The sequence below is a fragment of the Vulpes lagopus genome, chromosome 12 (genome assembly GCF_018345385.1).
Source record: "Vulpes lagopus strain Blue_001 chromosome 12, ASM1834538v1, whole genome shotgun sequence".
Lineage (NCBI taxonomy): Eukaryota > Metazoa > Chordata > Mammalia > Carnivora > Canidae > Vulpes > Vulpes lagopus.
Window position 1 is genome coordinate 71175805 of NC_054835.1, and position 12674 is coordinate 71188478.

General features: G+C 36.1%; 1 protein-coding gene across 1 annotated transcript in view; it reads left to right on the forward strand.

The window, feature by feature from the left end:
* The window catches only part of POLR2B (RNA polymerase II subunit B), a 47459-nt gene that overhangs the window by 10408 nt on the left and 24377 nt on the right, over positions 1-12674 (forward strand). The window contains exons 4-13 of the mRNA XM_041725585.1: positions 1834-1946; positions 2061-2280; positions 2652-2810; positions 7301-7465; positions 9474-9670; positions 9829-9948; positions 10707-10893; positions 11570-11713; positions 11943-12082; positions 12183-12294. Of these exons, the coding sequence (XP_041581519.1) occupies positions 1834-1946; positions 2061-2280; positions 2652-2810; positions 7301-7465; positions 9474-9670; positions 9829-9948; positions 10707-10893; positions 11570-11713; positions 11943-12082; positions 12183-12294 (1557 nt within the window). The remainder of the gene's footprint in view (positions 1-1833; positions 1947-2060; positions 2281-2651; positions 2811-7300; positions 7466-9473; positions 9671-9828; positions 9949-10706; positions 10894-11569; positions 11714-11942; positions 12083-12182; positions 12295-12674) is intronic.

Genomic DNA, 12674 nt, shown 5'->3' on the forward strand with positions numbered 1-12674 from the left:
ATATGATGAACTACTAGGAGAAGCAGGCCACAAATAGTCATGTTGCTTCAGAAAGCCCCCCCCCCCCTTTTTTCTTCCTTTCGTGGTTTCTTTTCAACAATCGTAAAAGAAAATCTATTTGAAGGACTTTTCCCCTTATTTTTGTAAGAAATACGTTACAATAGATAATAAAGGAAAATCACCCAAACATACCAGCTGTTTTAGTTTTTCTAAGTTCCTAATAGTCTGTTTATACATACATATGTTCTTAGCATTATTAAAATCATAGCAAGGTTATAATTTTATAATCTGGTTTTATATGAGTTATTGTAAAGAAGTATATGGTCCAAAATAATGCTGTCCCCAGTTTTTGAGAAGAGAGATGGGGAAACTGAAAAACCAAGTGAGTCAGGGAGAGCCCCAGTTCAATCTTCCTTTTATTTTTGGCAAATTCAGTCCTCCTTTTCTGTAGCTAATCTCTTAAGGGCTGATCTTTTCTTCTAATTCTAGTTGGAGATGCTGCATAGACTTTTAACAAAAATTGTTCTTCTGGCACTGTGCTGGAAAAATGGGCATAATTTTTTTTAACACAATATTTTCCTAGTATTTGCAAAACAGAGAGGTAACAATATAACAGGTTCAAAGTGCCACTACTATTAAGTACTATTGGAGGAAGAGATCTGAAGCTGGGGTATCAGAACTTAGTGGAAAAGATGGGGGCAGACTTAAGCTGACTATGAAGGGCGGGGTAGAACTTGTCTTAGTAGAGACAGGATACTTAGGGGGTTCAGCAAGAAAATACTTGGTGTTATTTGACTTGGGTATGGAATGATCACAACAGTCAATAGATGATTTTTAGCTTGATCTGTTTTTGATATGTGTTAGTGGAAGGTAAGATAGAATGAGATTGTCATGGGCTTTGGGTGTTATTAGGAATTGTCCAATTTGGGGAACTTGGATGTTAATTACCGTTAGTGGTCTGTTTTAGTCCCATTGTTTCTTTTTCTAAGATCTGGTTTAGAGAGAAACCCATTATCCATTTACCTCTGGAAAGTGCTCATGGATCTTGTTTTATTGGGGAACAGATATTGATTGAAAACTTTTTATGGTGGGGGGAGTACATTGTGCTTTTATCAGGGTTGGAAGTTGTTCTCAGTTTGATATAGAGTAATTGGGATTTTTTTTGTAAATTTAATTGAAGAGATAGGTTTATTTTTTCCGGTGTTCTGTTGAATAGATTAGAGGATGGTCCTAATTGAATTTATCTTTTCTTTGTTTTTCTGGTAACATTGTATGAACTTCTGACCTTAACTGAGGAGAGGACACACAGAAGTATATAGATTATTGACACAAATCTTTTAACTATTTGATATAAACATAGAGCATATGAGATATATGCATAATCTTTATTTACTTGGGATATTTGAAGTCTCTTTGTCTTTGCCTTAAGAAAGCAGGTACAGGGCAGCCCTGGTAGCGCAGCGGTTTAGCGCCACCTGCAGCCCAGGGTGTGATCCTGGAGTCTCGGGATCAAGTCCCATGTCAGGCTACCTGCATGGAGCCTGCTTCTCCCTCTGCCTGTGTCTCTGCCTCTCTCTATCTCTCTCTTTCTGTGTCTCTAATAAATAAATAAAATCTTAAAAAAAAAAAAAAAAAAAAAAAAAGCAGGTACAAAACTTGACATCTTTGAAATAGGGATATTGGCCTTTGAGAGTCCCCAGTGTTAGTAAAGTGGGTGAATTTCAGCAGTTTCTAGAGCTGCTCCTAGTCAAATGTTAATGTTGATTAAAATGGAATCATTAAAACTTTTATGGAAAAAAGCCATCCTTTTCATGTTTTTTGGTTTCCTTTTAGCCAAGATACTTGCTGAAGTTTGAACAAATTTACCTCTCCAAACCTACCCATTGGGAAAGAGATGGTGCTCCTTCACCAATGATGCCAAATGAGGCCAGATTAAGAAATCTCACGTAAGAATTTTTCCAATAATTGATACTGTAGTTCAGAAAATGTGCTTTTAACCAGTTGAGTTTTAGCAGACACCTTACTATTACTTAGTTGTGATTTTACTTTTGTTTCTAAAGGTATTCTGCTCCACTTTATGTTGATATAACAAAAACAGTCATTAAAGAAGGTGAAGAACAACTTCAAACTCAGCATCAGAAAACTTTTATAGGAAAAATTCCAATTATGTTGCGTTCAACTTACTGCCTGTTGAATGGCTTAACAGATCGTGATCTTTGTGAGTTAAATGAATGCCCTTTGGATCCTGGTGGATATTTCATTATTAATGGATCAGAAAAGGTATAATAAGTGTTATTTAAAGAAAATTACAAAATCGTAATTAAGATTTAGATTATGAAATTTCAAATTAAAAAGTAAACTTGTATACAGAAAAGCCTAGAAGTGGCATTGAATTATTTAGGGAGTGACAGCCAAACTTATGTAAACCAAACCTTTATTTAGTTGTATATAGTAAATACTAGAAATGTGGTCAGTTGCTTGAGCTTATATGTTTCTGTGAAGCATTTATGTAAAATGGAGTTTGTAAAGTTTAAGAATTGATGTTTCAGTGAGCCCATCTGATCAGCTTAAATTAAGATGCAGATTTTACTCTTCTTTCTACTTCAAGGACTTGTGGGTTTTATGGCATAACTGTGTTATTGTCCCTAAAGGTTCTGATTGCTCAAGAGAAAATGGCGACAAACACCGTCTATGTGTTCGCCAAAAAGGATTCTAAATATGCCTACACGGGAGAGTGTAGATCATGTCTGGAGAATTCTTCCCGACCCACAAGTACTATTTGGGTTAGCATGCTGGCAAGAGGAGGACAGGTATGGCCTGGGATATGATGTTTGGGTTTATTTCTTTCTGTCTAGTCTTATAATTTATCAGACTCCATTCTTTTTTTTTTTTTTTTTAAAGATTTTATTTATTCATTCACGAGAGATAGAGAGAGAGAGAGGCAGAGACACAGGCAGAGGGAGAAGCAGGCTTCCTGCAGGGAGCCCGCTGTGGGACTCGATCCTGGGACTCCAGGATCACCCCCTGAGCCAAAGGCAGGCGCTCAACCGCTGAGCCCCCCCAGGTGTCCCGTCAGACTCCATTCTTAGTTAAAAAATGTTTTCTGGAGCATATTGTCAGTGTTATATGGTAGATGTATTATTATTGCTATGTGGCAAATTACCCCAGTAACAACATAGATCATCTCACAGTTTCTGTGAATCCAGAATCTGGGGTGGCTTCGCTAGGTCCTCTGGCTGAGCATCTCTCACAAGGCTGTAGTCAAGGTGTTTGCCTGAGCTGTGCTCGTCAAAGGCTCATTTCATGTGGTTGTCTGTGAAACCATTGTGATTCAGTTTACTGTGGGCTGTTGAACTGAGACACTCGGTTCTTTACTGGCTGATGGCAGGAACCTTCTCTCAGTTCTTTGCCATGTGGTTCTCCATGTAGCTGGTGACAACATGGAGCTTGCTTCATCAGAGAGAGTAATCGAGAAGACCATAGAGTGGACAAGCAAGATGGAAATCACAGTCTTCTATAACATAATCTTAGAAACAACATCCTGTCATTTCTACCATATTCTCTTTGGTTAGATATAAGCCACTATGTTCAGCCCCTTTTCAACAGAAGACAGTTATACAAGGGAATAATAGTAGTAGGCAGGAGTCCATGAGCACCATCTTAGAAGCTGCCTACCATGTTACTTGTGTGTGTGTTTTTTTTTTAAAGATTTTATTTATTTATTCATGAGACAACACACACACACACACACACACACACACACACACACCCCCGAGAGGCAGAGATACAGGCAGAGGGAAAAGCAGGCTCCCCACAAGAAGGCCGATGTGAAACATGATCATGGATTCTGGGATCAGGACCTGAGCCGAAGGCAGATGCTCAACCACTGAGCCACCCAGGCGTCCCTACTATGTGACTTGTAATAATTAATAATACCTAGCCTTGGGCACCTGGGTGGCACAGTTGGTTGAGTGTCTGACTCTTGATTTCAGCTCAGGTCATCATCTCAGGGTCGTGAGATGGAGCCCAGCATTGGGCTCTGTGCTCAGTGTAGAATCTACTGGAGGTTTCCCCTCTCTTTCTCCTCCTGCCCCTCCCCACACTGGAGCAAGCTCCCTTGTCTTCCCCCCTCCCCCCCTTCCCCCCTTCCCTGTCTCTAACATCCGTAAGTAAGTAAATAAAATCTTTTTTTTTTTTTTAAAGATTTTATTTATTTATTCATGATAGTCACAGAGAGAGAGACAGAGAGGCAGAGACACAGAGGGAGAAGCAGGCTCCAGGCAGAGAGCCTGACGTGGGATTCGATCCCGGGTCTCCAGGATCGCACCCCAGGCCAAAGGCAGGCGCCAAACCGCTGCGCCACCCAGGGATCCCAATAAAATCTTTATTTTAAAAAAATAATAGCTAGCTTTTCTTATTTGCTGTGTGTGGTTATGTTACTCTGATTGCTTGATATTATCTTTATAACGGTCTTCAAAAGTAGTTGCAATTGCTTCTATTTAATTTCAGGTACAGTTTTTATTATATTTTGTTTTGAATAAGTTATACATGCACATTAAAATAGTTCAAAAGTAGAAAAAAGTTTAATATAAAAAGTAGTCTTCTGGGATCCCTGGGTGGCGCAGCGGTTTGGCGCCTGCCTTTGGCCCGGGGCGCGATCCTGGAGACCCGGGATCGAATCCCACGTCGGGCTCCCGGTGCATGGAGCCTGCTTCTCCCTCTGCCTGTGTCTCTGCCTCTCTCTCTCTCTCTCTCTGTGACTATCATAAATAAAAAAAAAAAAAAAAAAAAAAAAAAAATTTAAAAAAAATTTATATAAAAAAAAAAAGTAGTCTTCCTTTCACCTTCTTTTCCACAGAGGCAGTCATTTTTAATAATTTCTCATGAATCGGTTCAGAAATAGTCTTAATGCAAAAAATATAAATGGTAGCATGAGATACAAAGTTTGAATTTTGCTGGTATCTTTTTTTTTAGGGTTTTATTTATTTATTCATGAGAGATACAGAGAGAGAGGCAGAGACATAGGCAGAGGGAGAAGCAGGCTCCCAGTGGGGAGCCTGATATGGGACTCAATCCTAGGATCATGACCTGAGCTGAAGGCAGGTGCTCAACCACTGAGCCACCTAGGCGTCCCTGCTGGTATCCTTTAAAAACATGTTTAGATCAGCACTTTATCATTATTTTGGAGGTATTATATTCCATATGTAGATGTAGCTTGCTTTATTTATTTATTTATATTATTTACTTATTTATTTATAGATGTAGGTTTATTTTATTATTTTTTTTTGGTAGCATAATTCATTTTATTTTATTTTTTTTTTTGGGTAGCAAATTTATTTAACCATTTCCCTTTTGATCGGCATTTAGGTTTCTAGTCCTGTGCCCTTGCAAACAGTTCTGAACTTGAAGATTAGAGAATTTTAGCTACCTGAAGTTAAATAGACCCGTAGAATAGGTGTTTTTAAGAATTAAAGTGGTTTTTATTTGCAAATAGAGGTAGGATGGGGCCCAAGTACAAGTGTTTGCAAAAGATCTCAGGTGTTCCTGATGTGCATTCTTTGTTGAGCAGCATTAGCCTAGATCATGGAGGGCAAAGAAATGAAAACATATGTTAGATTACTGTGGCAGTTATGGACAAAATGAACAAATTAGAGGCAGAGAAAAGAAAAATCATCTGGGGCACCTGACTGGCTCAGTCGGGAGAGCATACAACTCTTGATCTCAGGGTTGTAGGTTTGAGTCCCACATTGGGTGTAGAGATAACTTAAAAATCAAATCTTTTAAAGAAAATCTGGATTTAGTGATAGATTTGGTAAAATATGAGTCACTGAAGTCACATATTTGGTAAAATATGAACCACTGAAGATTCTGTGGTTTTTCTTTTTTTTTAAAAATTTTTATTTAAAGATTTTATTTATTCATAGAGACAGAGAGAGGCAGAAACACAGGCAGAGGGAGAAGTAGGCTCCATACAGGAAGCCCGACGTGGGACCCGATCCCGGGTCTCCAGGATCACACCCCAGGCTGCAGGTGGCGGTAAACTGCTGCGCCACCGGGGCTGCCCCGATTCTGTGGTTTCTATCCTCAAGTTCTGAGTGAAATAGAAAACTTCTAAGAATTGATTTTTAGAATGTAGTGAGTTCATTTCTTAGACAAAAGATTTTGTGGGGGGTACATGATGTGTGCATTATTTTCTTATGTTTTGCTTATTCTGAAAAAGATCTATGATGAAACAAATCACAGACTGAATGGCATAATTGATCTCTAAGTAGAAACCAACGAGCATTTGGCTCAGAGTACAGGAAGAAGAGCAAGATGAAAGTTTGGATATCATTTTTGAAGAGCCATTAACTGAATACCCATAAAATTGGATAAGATTTCTAAGGACCCAGGCCTGAATAGGAGGAGATGACAGAAATTGTTATTAGAGGGACCATGATAATATAGGGTTATGAGGCCAAGAGGAGATAGAGTTTAATATTAAAGATAATTAAAATGGAGAAGCCAGTTTTTATGAAAGTGTAGGCTAGTAACTTTTGTTTCATTTCTGTATGTGTATACAATTAAAGAGAAATTGGAAAAAAAATTATGTGAGAGAGCGGCTTTTTAATTTTGAAATACTATTCAAATGAGATACCTTACCAGCTCTGAGTTAATATTTTTCATTCATGCTTAGCTTTTTTCCTATGTTTGCCCATATATATATATGTGTATATATATGTGTATATATATATATATATATATATATATGTGTATATATATACATATATATATATATATATATATATATATACTTTGTTTTTTAAGATTTTATTTATTTATTCATGAGAGACATAGAGAGAGAGAGGCAGAGACACAGGCAGAGGGAGAGCAGGCTCCATGCAGGGAGCCTGATGTGGGACTCAATCCCAGGTCTCCAGGATCTGGCTCTGGGCTGAAGGCGGCACTAAACCACTGAGCCACCTGGGCTACCCTATATATATATATATATTTTTGACCCGTTATGTCTTCCAGAGAATTTTTTGTGTTTTGTTTTGTTTTTTTGTGTATTTTTGAGAGAGTCTTGGCAGGCATATAATAGAGGATGGAAGTTCTCTTAGGTCTAAGTGATCAGCCTGTTCATAGAATTAGTAAACCTGTTTCAGTGTCTTTGGCAAGCAGCCATTGGACATTCCTTAAAGTTTGAAAGGTATACTTCTTTTGAAATACATACTGTGGACATGATATGAAATGGTTCTTATGATATTTTTATGTGACTGTGATCTCTTTGTACTGATATTCTAATGTTTTATTTTTCTAGGGTGCAAAAAAGAGTGCTATTGGTCAACGCATTGTGGCAACTCTACCATATATCAAGCAGGAAGTTCCCATCATTATTGTGTTTAGAGCATTAGGTTTTGTGTCTGACAGAGATATTTTAGAGCATATTATTTATGATTTTGAAGATCCAGAGATGATGGAAATGGTAATGTAAAGCAAAATATATTCGCAGTGTTCTATGAGAGGTTTAAAGTTACTGACTTGGTAATCTTAAGACATAGTAGAAAGATGCTTTGAGGAGTAATTTAGCGGTCACAGATCCATGCTATTTACTGTGTAGCAAAAGCCTTCAGCCTTGCTTCAGCTTCTTTCTTGACAATTCTGTGTAAAATAGACATAAAAACTAGAGGCAGCCAGAGTTCACCAATAGCAACAAGAAGAAACCATAGTAAGAAAATCATGAAAGCATACCAATATGGTGCAATTTAGTAAAAAAAGAAAATGAATAGTTGATAACCTTTTTTAACTTTTTATTTTGAAGTAATTTCAAACTTGTAGAAAAGTTGCAAAGAACTTTTGTATACTCTCACCCAGATTCACTAGTTGTTACCTGTGCTACATTTGTTTTAGCATTCTCTTTATTTATACATGTTATTTTTTTCTACATTTGAGAGTAAGTTTCAGGCATTGTGCCCTTTATTCCTAAATACTTCAATGTGTATTTCCTATGAAAACCAGGTCGTTCGTTACATATTCATAATACTTAGCTTTAATACTACTAGGCCATAGGTCTTATTTAGGTTATTGCCAGTTGTCCTGAATTGTCTAAAGTCTTTAGGACTACTAAGTAATAAGGTTAAATGGAGGCCAAACATTGGTCACAAAGTGAGATAGCAGAATGAGTACGTTAGTTATTAGAGCATTGATGCAGTTCCATGAGAAAAATGGATTCTGGTTAGATTTTACTTTAAGCTTTTACTAATGGTCGCATTTTTGTGTTTTTTGTTTTGTTTTGTTTTCTTTAAATACTTAAAGATAGTAATTGTTTAAATATTTAAGAAAATTTATTATCTTTTAATCCAAAAGGCATTGCAAATGATTTAAAATTGATTCAGATCATATTCAAACTGGAATTTTCTTAGGAAAGTGAAAGAGCCGATTTGCTTTATGTCTGTTACTTACTTATTTATTTTTAATTATTGCTTGTTCCTTTAGCTTTACGAAGCTTAGGCCAATTTTTACAGTCTGAGTCTAGCATTCACTTTGCAAGAGTACTTTAATTTTTTCTTTTGTTTTCCTTTTTTCCAAATCCATATTAACCTTAACAAAACAGTTTCATAACATTGATGATTTAAAAAGACCACTTCCATTTACCATATTGTGGCCTCACTTTGACTGGTTTATGTTACCTTTTTCTGATCGTTGGTTCCATGATTGGAATATGGATATTTAGACTTTTGAGAATCAGTGATAAATAGACATAGGAAGTCAGAGGCAGGAAAGACATTTCAGAAAATGTGATAGGATTAAAGTGTATATATATATACAGGAGCCAAAGGTAAGTGGTACCCATTCTTCATGCTCATTATGTAAAATTGGAATTTTAGAATGTTAGAACTAGAGTGAGTAAAACTTGGGGATTATCATGTCTGACCACCTCATAGACAAGGAAACTGATTACATGACTGCTTAGAGGCCACACCCACTTTGCTGCAGGTATGGAACGTGTAGGTGTCTTTAACAGTCTGCCTTAGAAATATTGTCCTTTACAAAAAACAGAGTAGTTTTATTTATAGGTTAAAAACCTCTTAAAACCAAGACTAAAACCAGCCTAGTGCATTTATTCATTTGTAGTTGAGTCAATTTTAATTTGACTATTAAATTTTTCTAAATTGGTGTAAGATATTTAGGAATTTTTGTTTTGCCATTGTTAAACTAAAATGTAAAAACCAAAAACTGCTTTTTTTTTTTAAATAATAGGGTTATTTGTATTATTTTAGGAAGTGTAATTGTGTAGATTCTGTCAGATCTCTAGATCTTAAGATGTATTCAAGTTCTAGGATTTTGTGGTTCCTTGTTTTTTAAAAAAATATTTGCGTATTCTATTAGGTACATAGGGATATTTAACAAGTTATAAATTAAAATTAACAGTTGACTTATTTTAAGGTGAAAATATGAATTTGAAAATAACTTTCATTTGAATTTTCTGATAGGTGAAACCTTCTCTCGATGAAGCTTTTGTCATCCAGGAGCAGAATGTTGCACTAAATTTCATTGGCTCAAGAGGGGCAAAGCCTGGGGTCACTAAAGAGAAAAGAATTAAATATGCAAAAGAAGTCTTACAAAAAGAAATGCTCCCTCATGTTGGTGTCAGTGACTTTTGTGAGACCAAAAAAGCTTATTTTTTGGGGTATGTTAAGATTTTTGCCAAGATACCATCGAGATAAAGTTTTCCTTAAAGTTAAAAATATCGGAAATGGTGTTTTTAACATACGAGTTTTTTAAAAAGCCAAAAGCCATATGCGTTGTTTTTCATTTTCTTGTTTCTTTTCTTTTCTTTTTTTCAAGGTACATGGTTCATAGGTTGCTTCTAGCAGCCTTGGGTAGAAGAGAATTAGATGACAGGGATCACTATGGAAACAAAAGATTGGATCTTGCTGGGCCACTGCTTGCATTCTTATTTAGAGGGTAAGGAATGATATAAAACGATGTTGTTAAAAGTAGAGAGATTTCACTTTAGATTAGTCATTGCACTAATGGAAGTACTAAACTTTCTTGGCATCCATATTGGGTACATAGGAAATTAGCTACATTCTTTGTGCCACTTGCCCAGATTTTGTTCTGGTTCGTGTCTGACAATTTCAGGTTTGTGAGGACAGTTTATTATTTACATTTTCTTTATTCCTCTGGTAGCTTTATAAGGCATTTGTCTTGATTTTCTAAGTATAGATGATATTGGAATTTTTATTAGTCCTGCTTTTGCATTTTATAAAAACACAAAAGCTGGAGGGAAATCTATCAAAATATTAGCAATATTGGTTTAAAGTGAGTTTTATTTTTCATATGTTCTTATATTTTCCATATTTCCTATAATGAACATCTAACACTTTTATAATCAGAGGTTTTTAAAAACAAAATATGCAGACAATATAAAAAGATTATAGTAGTGTTTCTATGTATTCTTTTATTTTGTGTGTTTTGGATTGGTGTTCTTCAGTCTTGTTTTCACCCCATTAAGGAGTCTCCTCTGACATTTTTTTCCCTAGTTGCTCCTCTTATGTATGTTTATGTACTGTAAGTACATCAGTGCTTTTTACATAAAGAGAGTAATAACACTTCCCTTCCTCTATGCTAACTACTTTCCTCCCCCTTGTGGGCAGTATTGTCCATATTGAGAATGTATGTTGACCTTTACATATTTGAAATGATACCATTTTATTTGACAGTATGTTTAAGAATTTGCTTAAAGAAGTGCGGATCTATGCACAGAAGTTTATTGATCGAGGAAAGGATTTTAACTTGGAGTTGGCAATTAAAACAAGGATTATATCTGATGGCCTAAAGTATTCCTTAGCTACTGGAAACTGGGGTGACCAAAAGAAAGCTCATCAAGCCAGAGCTGGAGTATCTCAGGTAGGACATGGTCTATGATTACAGGTTTGATAGGAAAATGTCATGGGACTAAGAAATCCTTTCATTCATTGAGTGTAAATTGTTTTGCCTTTTTTTTTTTTCTGTCAGGTATAACAGCACTGGGGGTTTTGGATTATGAAAATGAAATTTGTCTTAAAATTAGCTGTTAGCATTACTTAAGAGAAATTAAGATTTTGGCTTACAGCAAGATAGTTAATAAATTAGTGTAGCTGCTTGGGAGGTAAAGATGGTCCATGTTAGTGAAATTTTTATGTTTTTAGACCTCCATGTTAGACACCAACCCAGAGAATAAATGGGTATTCCCTTTCTTTGATGCAAAGTACAGTACACTGTTGACTTGTGAACACGTGGGGGTTAGGGTCACCAACTCTTGGTGGAACTAACATCCTAGTGGTTGGAGGTGATTTTAAATAAAGCATTTATGTGACATGTTAGAATTGTACCTCACATGTTTACCATCCTTGCTATAATAGGCACTTATGAGGTGAATGATCTTATTCAGGGAAAGGATGGAGAAAGAAGTGATAGGGAGAGTTTGATGTCAATTGATTATAAGTAAAAATGTGACTTTGCCTCTTTCCAGTATTTACCAAAAATGTGATAGGATGAGTAACAGAAATGCCCAAACTTTTAAAGTTTTGCTATTGTTTTCTAGGTATTAAACCGCCTGACTTTTGCATCTACTCTTTCTCACCTTCGTCGTTTGAATTCACCTATTGGTAGAGATGGCAAGCTAGCAAAACCAAGACAGTTGCATAATACGTTGTGGGGAATGGTGTGTCCTGCTGAGACCCCAGAGGTAATACATTAGAGTTTACATTCAGTCCAAAAGTCTATCAATAATTATGTAGGATATGTAATTACTTGTGGAAGTATTTAGTTATGCTGTGTGGTTCTAGAACTAATGTTTTATTTATGATTTTGTTCTTAGAATAAATCCCAAAATCAAATTGAAGGAAAAACGTTTATGGAAAAGAATTTTGATAGGCATGCTAAATCAGTATGAGTAATACTTTGTTTATTTGTAGGGCCATGCTGTAGGACTTGTGAAGAATTTAGCCCTGATGGCTTATATTTCAGTTGGGTCTCAGCCTTCTCCAATTCTGGAATTTTTAGAAGAATGGAGTATGGAAAATTTAGAAGAAATTTCTCCTGCAGCTATTGCTGAGTATGTATAAATGTGATTTCTTTTGAAACTATTGTTAATCTTGGGTTGTTGCTTAGTATACAGATACTAACTGCAAAATGCTCTTGATTTCACATTTTAGTGCAACCAAGATTTTTGTTAATGGTTGCTGGGTTGGAATACATAAAGATCCTGAACAACTTATGAATACTCTAAGGAAATTGCGGCGTCAGATGGACATCATTGTGTCTGAAGTGAGTCTTTTGAGAGTGCATGATCCTGTGGGATATCTAAACAAGGCATAAGACTAGTGACAGTTTTATTTGCATTGGCATCTTTAACTGCTTCCCTTGCAAAGTACATTGTCAAAAGTCTGGGTGATGTTTTGAGCTAAATATAAGATATTGCTTGTTTTAATGCTTTAGGTATATACTCTAAAAATTTGACATGTAGGGACGCCTTGGTTGCTCAGCAGTTGATTATCTGCCTTCGGCCCAGGGCATCCTGGAGTCCCGTGATCGAGTCCCACATTGGGCTTCCTGCATGGAGCCTGCTTCTCTGTCTGCCTATATATCTCTGCCTCTCTCTGTCCCTCATGAATACATAAATAAAATCTTTTAAAAAAATAAAAATT